Here is a 15,250-nt window from a genome sequence, read left to right as displayed (position 1 = left end):
CATATTTATGATATTGAGCAGGTTTCTTTTTTCAAAATCGTTAAAATTTTCAAGAAAGTTTAGGAATATGTAATAGAGAAATTAACTTAATGTAGCATAAGGAAAATTCTCATTGCACCCAGCCAGGAGTAGCACTTGAGCAATGAAATGGAGGCCATATTTATATACATCACTGATTTAAGAGCAAGAGCCATGAAAGCTGTCAAAATGTCAATTTAAATAAACAAATATCTGGGAGCAAAATTTAGTAAAATAATCCAGAATTTTTGGACAAATTTATAGTTGGGTTTTACAGAAAATTCTTGCGTAGACTTACTTCGAAATAACTTTGGAACTGCATAATTGTCAGACTTTTTCTCCTGCACTATATTGTGACTGAAGGACTGTGCTCAAAAGTAGGCATTAAACTAAGATGGCTCCGAATTTGCCTTCTGATGAGCCAAGCAGAAAATCTCCAAGAATGTTTAAAAAAAAAAAAAGTCCAATTCTAATCCAAACAACTGAAAGCAAAATGTTCAGTAACTTTGCTTATGTCAAGCAGCATATTAACATAAATCTTTCCATATGAAAAGACAAATGTAATAACTCTTAGAAAGAGATCTCTTAGATCTCTTGGGAAGGAAATTAGTTGGCATTTTCTTTCACATTACGTTTCATTTTAATATTTATAATGGTGCTTTCACTGCCTTCCTTCTTCATTAGAAAGCAGAAATGTTCACTTGCAGATTTGTTTTGACCTTGACATTTTGGCTCTTCACATGCGCTCTGCTTCCCTATTGACTCCAGTAAATATGACATGAATGTATCTTTGCTGATGCCTTCTTTATATACTTTACTATATATATCTATCTATCTATCTTTTATATATATATATATATATATATATATATATATATATATATATATATATATATATATATATATATATATATATATATATATATATATTAGATTGTGTTTATTTCGTACAGTTCTCTATAAGGCCGTGGCATTAACATTTAAGACAAGTTTTCTAAAACATGAACCTGTAGGGAGAACAAATGTAAAAACCTACACTGTTAATTGTTCCATTAGAAACGTTCTCCTGAAACCTGATTCTAGAGTCAATTTAAAGCCTTTATTGCTATGATATACAGTGTTTTATGGTTGTACCAAGTAACAGTTGAAGGTAATTATTTTCTAGTGTTTATCAAATCTGATTATATATTCTTTGATGGAACTCTATAATATATAAAATGTAAATGTCCATCAATTTTTTTTTTTTTTTAAAAACTGCATTGTAGACAGTGTACAGTATAGATAGAATATATAATCTCATACATAAACAAGTTTTAAGAAATGTTAACAATGTAGATATGACTTTGTTTCAGGCAGTGCAGGTTGTTTGCAAGAAATCTGTTTAAATTGTAGGCCAGAACACATATGGTAGTGCCAAAATACTAAACTTAAGCATCGAAGAGTAGATTTAAGTTGTAAAGAAGAAGGGTTTTATATCTGGACTTTTTTTAAGCTGGTATAAAGTGGTTTCATGCCATCTATTTTTGTTCTAAATAACATTTGTTTTTGTTTCTAGGTCTTTGTAAAGAATCCCTGCACAATGAATTGTAAAAGGTTTTGCAACTTTTCCAGAGCCTGCGATCATAAATCTGAACACTAAAAATTTCTGACATTATAAAGTATTTTTTAAATCTGGTCACGTTTTCTAGAAGTATTATGTCCTTATGTGAATCAATGATTAGACATTTAATACAACTGGTCCAAAGCTTTGTTGTTGTTTTTTGTATCTTTCTGCATACTGAAGAACTTCAAGTTGAACCTTTTTATGTAGTACTGCTCTCAAAATCTTTCAGCTGTATTCGAAGATTAAAAAGTGCCCTTTAAAAAGAGTGTCTTTATTTTTGAGAACTATTTCATGTTATGAAGAAAATTATATTGATTTCTGATACACTTATCATTATTATCTTTACAATCAAGGAATTAATTTGGGGGTAAAAATATTGTTCTGTAGTTTCCAAGTAAACTTCATTGATTATCAAAGTATTGTAGGTGACAATTCAAAGCCATGAACTTAAGATAGGATTTTAGTTTTACGCTTTTAACCTTCAACTGTATAAATGTAGTGTTTTGTGTTCTAACATCTACTTTAGGTGGCTGCTCTGATTGGCTTTCATTGGGCATGTGCTTTACATAAAGTTATGTGCTCAGCACAGTCCTAGGTGCTACACGCATATACACACACCCCTTTTTCTTGTTTTGAAAATTGCAGGGGTTGTAGCATTACATCCGTCTTTGTGGAGCAATGAACAAGAGTTTTTGATAAGTTCCGTGCTTAAATACTGCTACTTGGTTCTGCCATGTATGAATTATTTTTTAGTGTCATTAAACTGAGGCATGGTAAGGACTAGGACAGGGGGGTAAAATGGCTATTGATCTATTGTCAAATAATATGCAATGTTCTTACAGTATGTCTGATCAATAGGCAGACAAGTAATTGTTCACCATATTTCACCTCATGTTAATAAATATAAACTGATGTCACACTATTGCAGGAGACGCCATTTGCAAAGAAAGACAGATTACATTAGTAATTCATTTGATAAAGAGGACTACTTTTAATTATATTTTAGCCACTAATAGCTTTTTAAGTGAGACAAAGCCTTCTGCATCTATTATGCTGAAAAGATGAATTAATTAGCATTTTCATGGGTCAACCAGATGCTTTATATCTAAAAAAAGCCTAGTTGAATGCTGCAGCTATTTTTTTTTTTTTAAATGTAATTCTAAAAATAATAACTGTTTTGGTTAATTCCAAATTTAAAGTATTTTATAAGCAAACACAACCAAGAGGTACCCAGCGTTATGTTGTTAAAGAGTATATTTTTTAAAGAAGTCAAAACAACTGATAATGATAGCAATATTGCCACCAGTTCAAGTCTAGAGGATGTTACTGGGTATTCAAGTACTTTGCTGTCTTGCTCTCATGTATTCATTTTCCAAGTACTCTCCAAAATATATTGTTTATTATGAACCACATCTACAGTTTGAAGATTGTTTATCATTCAATATCCATGGCCCAATGAATCTTACAATCTAGGTCCCCTAACACACACTGGTGTCAGTTTTAATCATCAGCCAATTAACCTGTCTCCATGTATTTGAGACGTTGGAGGAAACTGGAGCACCCAGAGGAAACCCACACAGGGTAAGTGTACAAATGTTACAAAAATAATGCCCTAGGTATTTTTAATGTGGGACGCTGTTTGATGCAATTGTGTCATTAGGTTGTTATTTGTAATTAATGGCAAAATAAAAAAAAATTGCAATGTTATAATTTTTCTGTGTAATGTTTTATATCTTGATAGTATTAAATTGGGTTGGAATTTCTAGTCAATAGCAGCTGAAGAGATCCTGGTTGAAGATGCCTGTCCAAGAGGTTGTTTGCACAGGAATGGGACCTGTTATCCAAAATGCTCAGGACCGTAATTTGGATCTTCATAACTTAAGTCTTCTAGAAAATCATTTCGACATTAAGGGGCACATTTACAAAGCTCGAGTGAAGGATTCGAATTAAAAAAACTTCGAATTTCGAAGTGTTTTTTGGGCTACTTCGACCATCGAATGGGCTACTTCGACCTTCGACTACGAATCAAACGATTCGAACTAAAAATCGTTCGACTATTCGACCATTCGATAGTCGAAGTACTGTCTCTTTAAGAAAAACTTCTACCCCCTACTTCGGCAGCTAAAAGCTACCGAAGTCAATATTAGCCTATGGGGAAGGTCCCCATAGGCTTGCCTGAGATTTTTTGATCGAAGGATATTCCTTCGATCGTTGGATTAAAATCATTCGATTCGAAGGATTTTATCGTTCGATTGAGAGAATAATCCTTCGATCGCAGGATTTGCGCTAAATCGTTCGATATTCGAAGTCGAACGATTTTAGTTCCTAGTCGAATATCGAGGGTTAATTAACCCTCGATATTCGACCCTTCATACATCTGCCCCTAAATAACCCCAATATGATTGTTTTGCCTCCAATAAAGATTAATAATATATTTGTTTGGATCAAGTACAAGGTGCTGTTTTATTATTACAGAAAAAAAGGAAATCATTTTTAAAAATTTGGATTATTTGTATAAAATGGAGTGTATGGGAGATGACCTTCCTGTAATTCGGAGCTTTCTGACTAACAGATCCCATACCTGTATAGAGAAATTGAACAATAATAATGTTATTTTCAGTTCAAAATTGTAGTTTGTGTACTACATAACACACACACATAATAAATTTATAATTGTTTTATTTTTTGTTATAATAAGGTTTTCATCTCTACAAGCATTCTAACCACAAAACAATAAAAAATTACTGAAAAAACTATAATCTTTGAAAATGGTTCAAAGATCATAGGTGTCTGAACTCAAAAGCATCATTAGTCACTACGTTAGAATACATTTAGAATGGAAACAATTCTATTTGGTAATATTTTAGCCTCCAATTGTTGACCACTTTATAGTTTGTCTAAACTTTTATCTTTACAATGTAAAAAGTGTTCATCTAATGACTTTAGCGGGTGGTGGTCTGAAATCGCTAGATGATTGCACAGTGTTTTGTACATCTTTATATAGGGTTATATTTTTTTTTTATATTTAAATTTGTTTGACTTTTTACTGGATTGATATGTCACAAATGTCTAAATTCCAGTTTCAAAATGCATTGCAGGTTTGGCACAAAGTAAAGACTTTTTTTTTCAAAAATATATCTATGATATTATGACATTTTAGATGTATATGTCTGACTCATATATAATGAAAATAATAAATATCTATCATTATGCCTTAACTGCCCCTCTTAAACTAGATAATTTTGTATAATTTTATATTTTAAAAAAACAGTGCTCTTCTTCAGACATGTTCATCTTCATTATAGAAGTACCTCCTTGTTTGTTTTGATTTATCTTTGAAGAAATTCCTCACCATCCGCTGCCAAAGGATCTAAGATTTTTTTGTACTATTGGAAATGATTAAATTGTTTATTTGCTATAGATCTATAGTAATGGTAAACAATGAACCCCAACATTTGAATACTTCTTTAATAATCGTGTTTATGGTAAGCAATATTTTCCTTCTTTGAAGGTTTAATAATGTTTTCTGAAATGTTTAGAAGAATATATATAAATATGGGGCAGATTTACTAAGCTCAAGTGAATGATTCGAATATGTTTATGGTAAGCAATATTTTCCTTCTTTGAAGGTTTAATAATGTTTTCTGAAATGTTTAGAAGAATATATATAGACATGGGGCAGATTTACTAAGCTCAAGTGAATGATTCGAATAAAATAATATTCGAATTTCGAAGTAATTCTTTGGGTACTTCGATCATCGAATTGGTCAAATTCGATCGAATTGAATGAATCATTCGACCATTCGCTAATCGAAGTACTGTCTCTTTAAAAAAAACTTCAACTTCATAATTTGCCACTTTAAACCTACCGAAGTCCAATGTTAGCATATGGGGACCTTCCCTAGCACTTTTCTAAGCTTTTTTTGGTTGAATAAAAATCCCTTAAAATTGTTCGATTTGAAGGATTTTATCGTTCGATTGAACGATTTTTGTTCGATCGAAGCTTTTGCGCTAAAATTCTTTGAATTCGAAGGATTTTACTTCGAGGGTCGAATTCGAGGGTCTAATTCGAGGGTTTTTTAACCCTCGAAATTCGACCCTTGATAAATCTGCCCCTATATATCTAGTCGGCAAGATGTCCCACCCACTTTATGTATTTTGACTTTGACTACATTTTCACAATTTATTATTCTCCTTATAAAAATTTCTCAGAGAGAAAAAACTCTTCATTCACCTCATAATTAAACTTGCCATTCCCATTATTTTACTTGATTGTACTGCTGTGCTATTTCTTTTCTTTAAATCCATGCCATCTTTTTTATGACCTGAAGACTGAATTGTAAGTATACTGGCTTTTTTTTTTTTCTTTTTTAGACCTATGCACTTTTTTTATATTTGGTCTTTTGGGCTCTTTCAGTCACTTAGAGATGTCATTCACTTTAAGACTTGTGGCACATGGGCATATGAGATCCTCTCAGGGAATATTGCGGTGATCAAAATGCCTGTCTCCGCAGGCAGTGGCTTCCTCTTTTTGTTGGATGAGAAGTACACTCTTAATGGTTGACACTTCTGCCAGTAGGCTGATATCACTCAGTAATGCTCACTTACATTATATTCACCTACCAGCAGAGGTGTCGGACATAGAAAGATCCGTTCCATTGAATGAGATGTCTGTGAAGTCCATCTTGATTGCAACTACTATCCTTCAAAGGACTGCAGTGATTACCCATGCCTTTGCATCACAAGGGTAAATTGGTGATCTTTTGTTAATCCCAAATCCTTTTCCATATAGGTTTCTACTTTTTAAATGCTTATTATAGTATTTCAAACTGAAAATCATGTGGTCCAAAAACATTCTAGAATGCAAAATTGTACCCTACTTTCTATTTCTGTAGGACAATATCATAAGTATTTGTTGTATTCAAATATATATGTATATATAAACCTTGTTTACTTAAGCGAAAACAATTAACTTCAATTCTGAAAAATATCTGTATTGATCGTTCAATGAAAATACTATTGATCATCATGACCAAGAATTGTCACCATATGTGACCAACTCAAGCGAATGCTACATATAATATAATTTTCTACTCTCACAACATGGACATGAATTGCTAACCTCCAGTAGATCTACATGTAGGGGATTATTTACTAAACTCTGAATGCAAAAATCCTGAAAAATTTGATTTTTTTTTTATAAAATCAGACTTTTAAAAAATCACACATTTTTTGGATTTTTTTAAACCCCCGAGGATGGAATAGTCAGAATCAGAAAATCCGGCATCTCATACCCATTGAGGTTGCATATAAGTCAATGGAAGAAATCCCAATGATTTTTTTGATGTGCGTAATGTATTATAGATATGAGCTTCTTAGTCACAGTGTGATTTTACAGGGATTGACAACTTGGTTCTGTGTGGCATTACAATGCTAGGAGACAAATGGGCAGACATCAGTGTTGGATAGGTGGAGATTCATGCACTTAAATACCCCTCAATGTGCATTTGTTCTCTCAAAATGCATATCAGGAAAAATACTACAGGTATGTGATCCGTTACCAGGAAACCCATTATCCAGAAAGTTCTGAATTATAAAAGGCCTTCTCCCATAGACTCCATTTTATCCAAATAATCCTAATTTTTAAAGATTATATCCTTTTTTCTCTAATAATATAACAGTAGCTTGTACTTGATACAAATTAAGATATAATTAATCCTTATTGGAGACAAATTCAGCCTATTGGGCTTATTTAATGTTGAAATGATTTTTTTGTAGACTTAAGGTATGAAGATCTAAATTATGGAAAGATCCATTTTATGGAAAGTCCCAAGCAGTCTGGATATATTTTTGTAAAAGGAAATTCATTTTCAGTACTTACTTTTTCTAGAATGTTTTTGTGATGTTGCCTGAGCTTCCCATAGACTTATATTTCCCTGTGACTTAAAAAAACCTTTCACAACTTTTTTCTTCAGTTAACTGCATTTTGAGAACAGTCTTAGAAGATCAGTAAAAAATTTGGACTTTGACAAAAGGTTGTGAGCTTTTTTTCATGCAATGTAAAATCGAATTGTGGTAAAAACAACATTTTAACTGGAAAATAAATGAGATGTACACTTTATACGTGACCCATATTGTTAGGCTTAAAAACTATTTCACCTACCACTTAATAATATTGCACGGCATGTACTGACAGTCATGGGTGATGGGTTTGCAGTCAATAGTAAAGAAGCATTGGTGTCCTCCACCCCTAGATGGCAGATCCAGTTTGAAATGCTGCTTTTAGAACCATATGATTACTGTTCAACCCTCCATGATGCACACCTTGTTACACCAGTTGTGATGGTGCAGATACTGTGTTCTGGTGGTCAGGGAAAATAGCTCTAGAATCCCTACAATCACTGAAGTCAGATGCCCTCTACAGACCGACATGTCCCACCTCCTACATACACCTACTGGAAATACGTAACACATTTGTAACCCTTTAAAGGACTTCATTTTGCATAAATGTAAGGTCCAAGTTCCAATTGTTCCACCTCGTTTTACTGAGGCAATTAGACTGATCAAAATGTAAAGCAAAATAGAATAGTCTACCCATATTCTCATATCCTTCCATTTAGATTGAGTATTGACCCACTGGTCGGGATAATTGGAAATTCATTTAGTTTTGCATAACAATACATGTTATTGGTAGGATCGATGTATTTGAATGTGGTTGTGTTAATTATGTGGCCAACAACTATTTTAAGAAGCTTGGTTATTAATAACTGTTTCAGTGGTCCAGGGGCCTGACTACCATAAGTAGGACACATTAATAGCCAGGCTATATTCAAAACACTTGGGACCTTATTTATCAAAGGCCGAATTTTGCTGATTTTAATCAAAAAAATCAGACCAAACTAGAATCTATGATTGGACTTTATTTATTAATTTAAAAAAATCAAGATTTAATCGGATCGAGGAGAAAATCCGAATCGTACCATTTTTTTAAAGTTTTTTTTTCCAGAATTGTGCAGACCACTGAAACTTCCAAATACTTATATACAACCTCGGGTAAGTCTGATATGCCAGATTTTTGGATTCAGACTTTTTCCATCCTCGGGGGGTGATAAAACTTTAAAAATTCTAGGTTTTTTTGCACTACAAATTCGGGTTTTATTATAAAAAAAATTTAAATGTTTTCGAGTTTTTGGCATTTGGACTTACAAAAAAACCCTCATTGGACTACTGTGTCTTAACCAAAACCGTAAATTTTGAAATGCAGTTCAGGTACTTGCACGTGAGGCATTTAAGCTGGAGACAGTTAAAGCAAAACTATACCCCCAAAATGAATATTTAAGCAACAGATAGTTTACATCATGTCAATTGGCATATTAAAGAATCTTATAAAAACTGGAATATATATTTAAGTAAATATTAAATTTTTACATCTATTGCCTTGAACCACCATTTCGTCATGGTCTGTGTGCTGCCTCAGAGATCACCTGACCAGAAATACTGCAACTCTAACTGTAACAGGAATACACAACTCTGTCTGTTCATTGGTTCATGTGACCTAACAAATATGGTTTGTTGGTATGTTTGTGTGCACAGTGAATCGTCCGATTCCAGGGGGTGGCCCTTTTTTTTTTTTAAAATGGCAATTTTCCATTGATGATTACCCAATGGCACATACTAAAAAAAAGTGTTTTATTATGAAAATGGTATTTTTACATGAAGCAGGGTTTTACACATGAGTTGTTTAATGCAATCTCTTTTTATAGAGACCTACATTGTTTGGGGGCTATAGTTTTCCTTTAATACATTTAAAATCATCGTAGAAATCACCAATCTCTGCTCTATGACCTGCTCAGCCACCGTATCACTAATGAGAAACTAAATTAGCAAGGCCCTTGGAATGTAACAACTATAGCTTTGTGCTAAACTGTTTCCTACCCATCCTATCAATCACCCATTTGTTCTTCCCCCTCTATTGTTTTTAATGTCCCTTCTAATGATTAGTTGTTACATTGTATTGCCATCGCTGTTTCAAAATGATAAAATCTTTAAAAATCTACTACTGACTCACTATAGCCATAATTCCAGCCAGGTGTTGGCACATCTGTTTTTAGTGTCAGTATCTGTATGTAACTATCGCTGCACTTAATAGTGCCAGGTTGATATATTTAGCCTGTGCACTTATTGATCAAAGCTTTCTAATTCAAGCAAATTTATAAAAACAGGCATTGCATTTCTGTAAAACAGTATGTAGAAATTATTCTGACATGTTCTTTTAGTTGTGTACTGGGGTAGTAGTGAGCTCTTTATTCTTAATGAGGGAGTATAAAGAGTGGTTTATTACCTTAAATTAGAATAAAACATTTTTATCAAGTTAATTGTGTTTGGGAATTTAGACACCATTGTATCAAATGCATTCTCATTAGTGATGAGCGAATAAATTCACCAGGCGCGAATTTGCTGCGAATTTCCTCGTTTCGCTGCTGGAGAATAAATTTGTGAAACTCCTGTGAAAGTTCACGCATCGGAAAAGGCACTCTTGTGTCAACACTATTCGGACGCCCGTTGACTTTAACGCCAGCGTCAAAATTGACGCGAGCGAGTTTCGCAAATTTTTCGCCGTTTCACAGGAGAAATTTGCCCATCACTAATTCTCATCATATAATTGCGCCTGTTCTATTCTGCTTCTGTGTGAGGACACAGTCAGTGAATGAAGGGCACAGCAACAGAAAAGGAATTATGTTTCAAACTTGTGGCTTCATTATCACCAGTTATTACAAGAAATCAGGAGCCTATTCCACAAGGAACAAGACTGCCAACTGCTTCTACAGCACACTATACATGAAAGACCTTTTAAAATGATAGGTTGGGCACATAATAGTTATTAGTACTAATAATATTAGCAATAATATCTAGTGTATGAAGCAGTATGAGTTGGTTCTAACTCAAGATTATTAGGTATTTATAAATGTTAACAAGTTCCAAAAATCTGTATAGTTGGGAAATTATAATATTTTTATCCAGTAGATAAATATAATCACTGCTATGTCCAAAATATAACACAGGGAGGCCTATTTAATAATTGTCAAGAAAGCACCAGCTTTTTTTTTCCTTGAGCAATACCTAATTTTTTTTTCTTTAATGAATTCCAACTATTTGAGAATTCAGAAAATAGTCATGTATATTTTCACGAGGGGGTTTTGCCACTTTTTTTTCTTCTAGTTGCCTCCGCCCGACTGCAACTTTTACATCTCTCCACGAGTGTTCACATGTGATTTAGATACACACTTTTTGCTGGCCAAAACAGTGGAGTGTCTTGTATATAAAGGGGTTGTTTACCTTTAAATTAACTTTAAGTAGGATGTAGAGAGTGATAGTCTGAGACAATTTGCAATTATTTTTTTATTATTTGTGGTTTTTGAGTTTTGTAGCTTTACAGAGCATTAGTTTTTTTTAGATGGGATCAGTGACCCTCATTTGAAAGCTGGAAAGAGTCAAAAGAAAAAAGGCAAATAATTGAATAAAGTTGCTTAGAATTGGCCATTCTATAACATACTTAGGGGCAGATTTATCAAGGGTCGAAGTGGAATCTGGAATTTTCGAAGTTAAAAAATTCAAAGTAATTTTTGGATACTTCGACCATCGAATAGGCTACTACGACTTCGACCTTCGATTTGAAGTAAAATGATTCGACCATTTGATAAGTAAGTTCGAAGTACTGTCTCTTTAAAAAAAACTTCGACTTCAATACTTTGCCAACTTAAACCTGCCGAAGTGCTATGTTAGCCTATGGGGACCTTCCAGATCATGGGGCAAATTCACTAAGATTCGTAGTTGCGCCAAGCGCAACTTCGCCACACTTCACCAGGCACTGGGGTAGCGTAAGGTTGCGAAGTTGAGCTAGCGTTGATTCGCAAAGCGAAGTTAGAGTCACTACAAATCCTGGGAAACCTTCAAAACATCAAATAATTTTTTTTTTTGCCCTACACATGTGCCCACTGTATAGTTAAGTTGCCATGAGTTAGGAAATGTAGGGGGGAAGGAGGGGAGCCCCAAAAAAATTTTCAATCTTTTTCAGCCTATCACCCATAATATAGAAAAAACACCAGCGTTTTTTGGGACTTAGAAAAAATTTGAAATTTTTTTGAAGCAATCCCTATCTACTCTATTGCACTTCGCCTGGTCTGAGGTGGCGAAGGAAGTCTAGCGTAAAAGGTAGTACAGTACACAGTACACTGCGCGCATTAGTGAATTTGCGTAGTTACGTCGGTAGCGAAAATTCGCCAGGTGTAAGGATGCGAAGTAACACTAGCGAATTTATGCCAGCGTTCGTTAGTGAATTTGCGAAGTAACGAAAATGCCCAACGCTAGCGAATTGACGCTAGCGTTAGGCGCTTCGGCGCTTAGTGATTTTGGGTCCATATTTCTAAGTTGTTTGTATTCGGAAAATCATACGATCGTACGATAAAATAGTTCTAATCGTACCATTCGAAGTATGATCGGAGTACGATCATACGATGCAAAAAATCCTACAAATTCGACTTCGAATTTCGTAGTATTCAATTCGATGGTCGAATTTCAAAGTATTTTCCACTTTGAAATTCGTCCCTTGATAAATCTGCCCCCTAAAGTTAATTTAAAGGGGAACCACTCTATAACCATCCCTGTGTGCTTTGTCCTGCCCATGATCTGTGATGGAGACCCAGATTTCTGACTTGTTTAATATTGTACTGCAAAATGCTTTATAATTTCTGCTGTTGACGGCAGTTCCAGGGTCACCAAAGAAGCCTTCCGAAATATCATTAAACCTCCCTCGTGTTTGACTGTAGGAAATTATTTTCCTGAATTTGGTGCATCCCTAATTTTTTTAAAGAAAGATGTTCTTTATAAAAAAATAAATCTCTAATTTATAATGAAAAGGTGACAGTCAAACCTGTTTGAACCTGTTTCTTACAGCTTCTAGAAGGTGCCATTAATTGTTGTCCTCCTTATGTGTACAGAATACAATAAGCTTTACTAATTCTTTAACCAGCTTTTTTGTGTTGTTCTACTGCAAACAAAATACATATAGTATGACTGATTAAATTTTATTTACATTATCAGTGATTTCAAAAACATGTTTCTTTTTCCGATGCCTCTGGTTAATGCTCATTGTTCAGATCTTGTCGTGTAAATTCTGCTCAGTCCATGTGAAAAATACATTCTGTTACTGGTACAATGTTCATTCTTTCTCTTTGATCTAATACAATACCTGAGTTCACAAATTATTTCTAAATTTTGGGGGCAACACAATGAGAAAGTGACAGAAGACAATCAGGTAATTGTAAATTAGCTTTATCCACAGAACCAATTTCAATTTAAATACTTTGATGAAAATAAACATAAATTGTGTTTGCCTCTTCACATGGTCCAGAGACCCTCTGCCGAAGTGTTTCTGCGTAATTAAGAAAATGATTATTTTTTCCTTATGGTGGCTTAAAGATAACTTGCATTCCCATCTGGTTCTGGAAAATTCTCATTGCAGTAACACTCGGGATGTTAACTCCTCCATATGAAAAGTCAATTTACTAAAACTACCCATTCACAGCTGTTGTATCATGAAATCTAAATACTGAAAAATAGATTTGAGTTTATTAACTACATCTTGCTTGGCACCATGTTTTATATTAGGATTCTAAACTACAACATGATATGCTGGTGTTTGTTTGTGGAGTGGCTGCAAAGATAATGCACATTGATGTCGGCTGTGTGCAAATTTACAGAGAGAAAAGTAAGTGGTGGGAAAAGAGTATTTTAAAAGTTATTACCCCATTATTAAAAGGTTTTTAGCAACAAATGTGATATATCATGTGATTGTTTTAATCACCTGGTGCAGGTATTCCAGGCTGCAGTGTGGGGCACAAACCTTTCAGAATATGGGCAAAAGAGAAGAAAAGAATCATTATATAATACACAAAAGCCATGAATATCTTGTAAATTATATCCTTATAAACGGTGAGTTCTGATGTCATCAGTTATAAACGGTGAGTTCTGATGTCATTTCTGTCACATGACTCATTGAAACTTGTGTATTATAATAAATAAAGTACCCCCAGTTGCAAAATATGAGGATATTAGAAGTTACCTCGGAGTTCCATGACCTGTATAAAAACACTCGGCCTTCGGCCTCGTGTTTTTATATGGTCATGAAACTCCTCGGTAACTTATAATATCCTTATATTTTACAAGAGGGGGTACTTTATTCACTATATATCCCTCTAAAGCAGTCTATACTATGATTAAGGCAGTTGAATGTGGCAGTCCAAGAGTATCCAGTTGTATTAAACATGGAAGCTTACCCAAGGATCCATGTAAGGAATACATATAGCATGAGCTGTGTTCGGGTCAAGATCATTGAGGGGCTATTGATTGTTTTTGGAGGAAGTGTAAGGGTTAACCTTTGTGTGATTAACTAATTGCAGTTAAGTAAACTGACTGAGACAGTGATTCCTCACATAGAGAAGATATAGATGTTTCTACATCTTTCCTGACATTTATATAACATTGCTGGCCGGCATGCTTTCTTCAGTATTAAATTATACTTATCAAAGTGGGTTAGCTATATTGGCATAGGTATCGAGGAATCTTCTGGTGGGCCCAAGCATATTATTTCCTTTAGTTTATTTTTATTGGAATCTCTCCTACACTTTGGGGGTTATTTATCAAGCTCCGAATATCCAAACCTCAAATAATTTGTAGTTTTCGGAGCAAAAAAAAAAAAAAAACTACTGATTTTTCGAGATGTATTAAAGTCCAATGGTCTAAAAACTCAGAAACCCCGGCATCTAAAAGTTCTCGAGGTCCTGTATAAGTCAACGGGGAAGGTCCCAGTGTTTGCGCTGATGTCCATATCGATATCCGATGATTTTGGAGCTTCGGCACAAAAAAGCTCAGATAAAATGGTAGTTTTTGTGGAAAACTCTGAACAATTCAGAGTTTTTCGGGAAAGCTCTGTAGTTTTCGGAGTTTTGCCCGACTCTATTTTAAATTTTTTTATACATAAGGTCCATTCGGGAATTCGGAGTTGGATATTAAAAATACTGAGATAAATTTGGACCTTGATCAATAACCCCCTATGTCATGGCAAGAGTTTGTCCTTTTATATATTAACGTTAAGCTGTTTTATTTAAAAAAAAAATCATTTTGTACTATTTGTAGGGTGCAGAGAACACAAAACAATAATAGAAGAAGGAAACAGCAAAGATGGAGAGAGCAGATGTCTATGAACCATCTGTATAAGGTTTTTCTGGTAAACCCCCAACCATCCTAGTCAGCCACTCGCAGAATTGCAAGGTATTAATCATGATGTAAAAATCTTTGGAGTTTTTTGGGAGGGTTTGCAACAGCTCCGCCTCTAAATGACTGGACAATTTTATCTGAAGAAATCCCTTATGGCGGCAAACTAAAGCCACCAAGCCCAAACGACAAATACCCTATTGGGTTATGTTAGAAGATTAAAGAAAGTTATAGTCAGATAGTATGACAACTATGTAGAATAGACTGAGTCAGCAACATTTCAATAAAACATAAAAAACATAGCCAGAAGAAACAAACTGTAGATTAAAAATGATGGCCTAGTAGCCATTTAAAACT

At 34.2% G+C, this 15,250-nt stretch overlaps 1 protein-coding gene across 2 annotated transcripts in view; it reads left to right on the top strand.

Annotated features, from left to right (window-relative positions):
- The window catches only part of cnpy1.L (canopy FGF signaling regulator 1 L homeolog), a 71,476-nt gene extending 69,592 nt beyond the window's left edge, over nt 1-1,884 (top strand). For both annotated transcript variants that reach the window (XM_018267134.2, XM_018267135.2), the window contains exon 6: nt 1,574-1,884. In XM_018267134.2, the coding sequence (XP_018122623.1) occupies nt 1,574-1,608 (35 nt within the window). In that variant the 3' untranslated portion in view covers nt 1,609-1,884. The remainder of the gene's footprint in view (nt 1-1,573) is intronic.
- The last annotated feature ends 13,366 nt before the right edge of the window (nt 1,885-15,250 follow it).

Source organism: Xenopus laevis, chromosome 6L, assembly GCF_017654675.1.
Source record: "Xenopus laevis strain J_2021 chromosome 6L, Xenopus_laevis_v10.1, whole genome shotgun sequence".
Lineage (NCBI taxonomy): Eukaryota > Metazoa > Chordata > Amphibia > Anura > Pipidae > Xenopus > Xenopus laevis.
The sequence above is the reverse complement of the archived record's forward strand: the minus strand, read 5'-3'. Positions and strand labels throughout refer to the sequence as shown.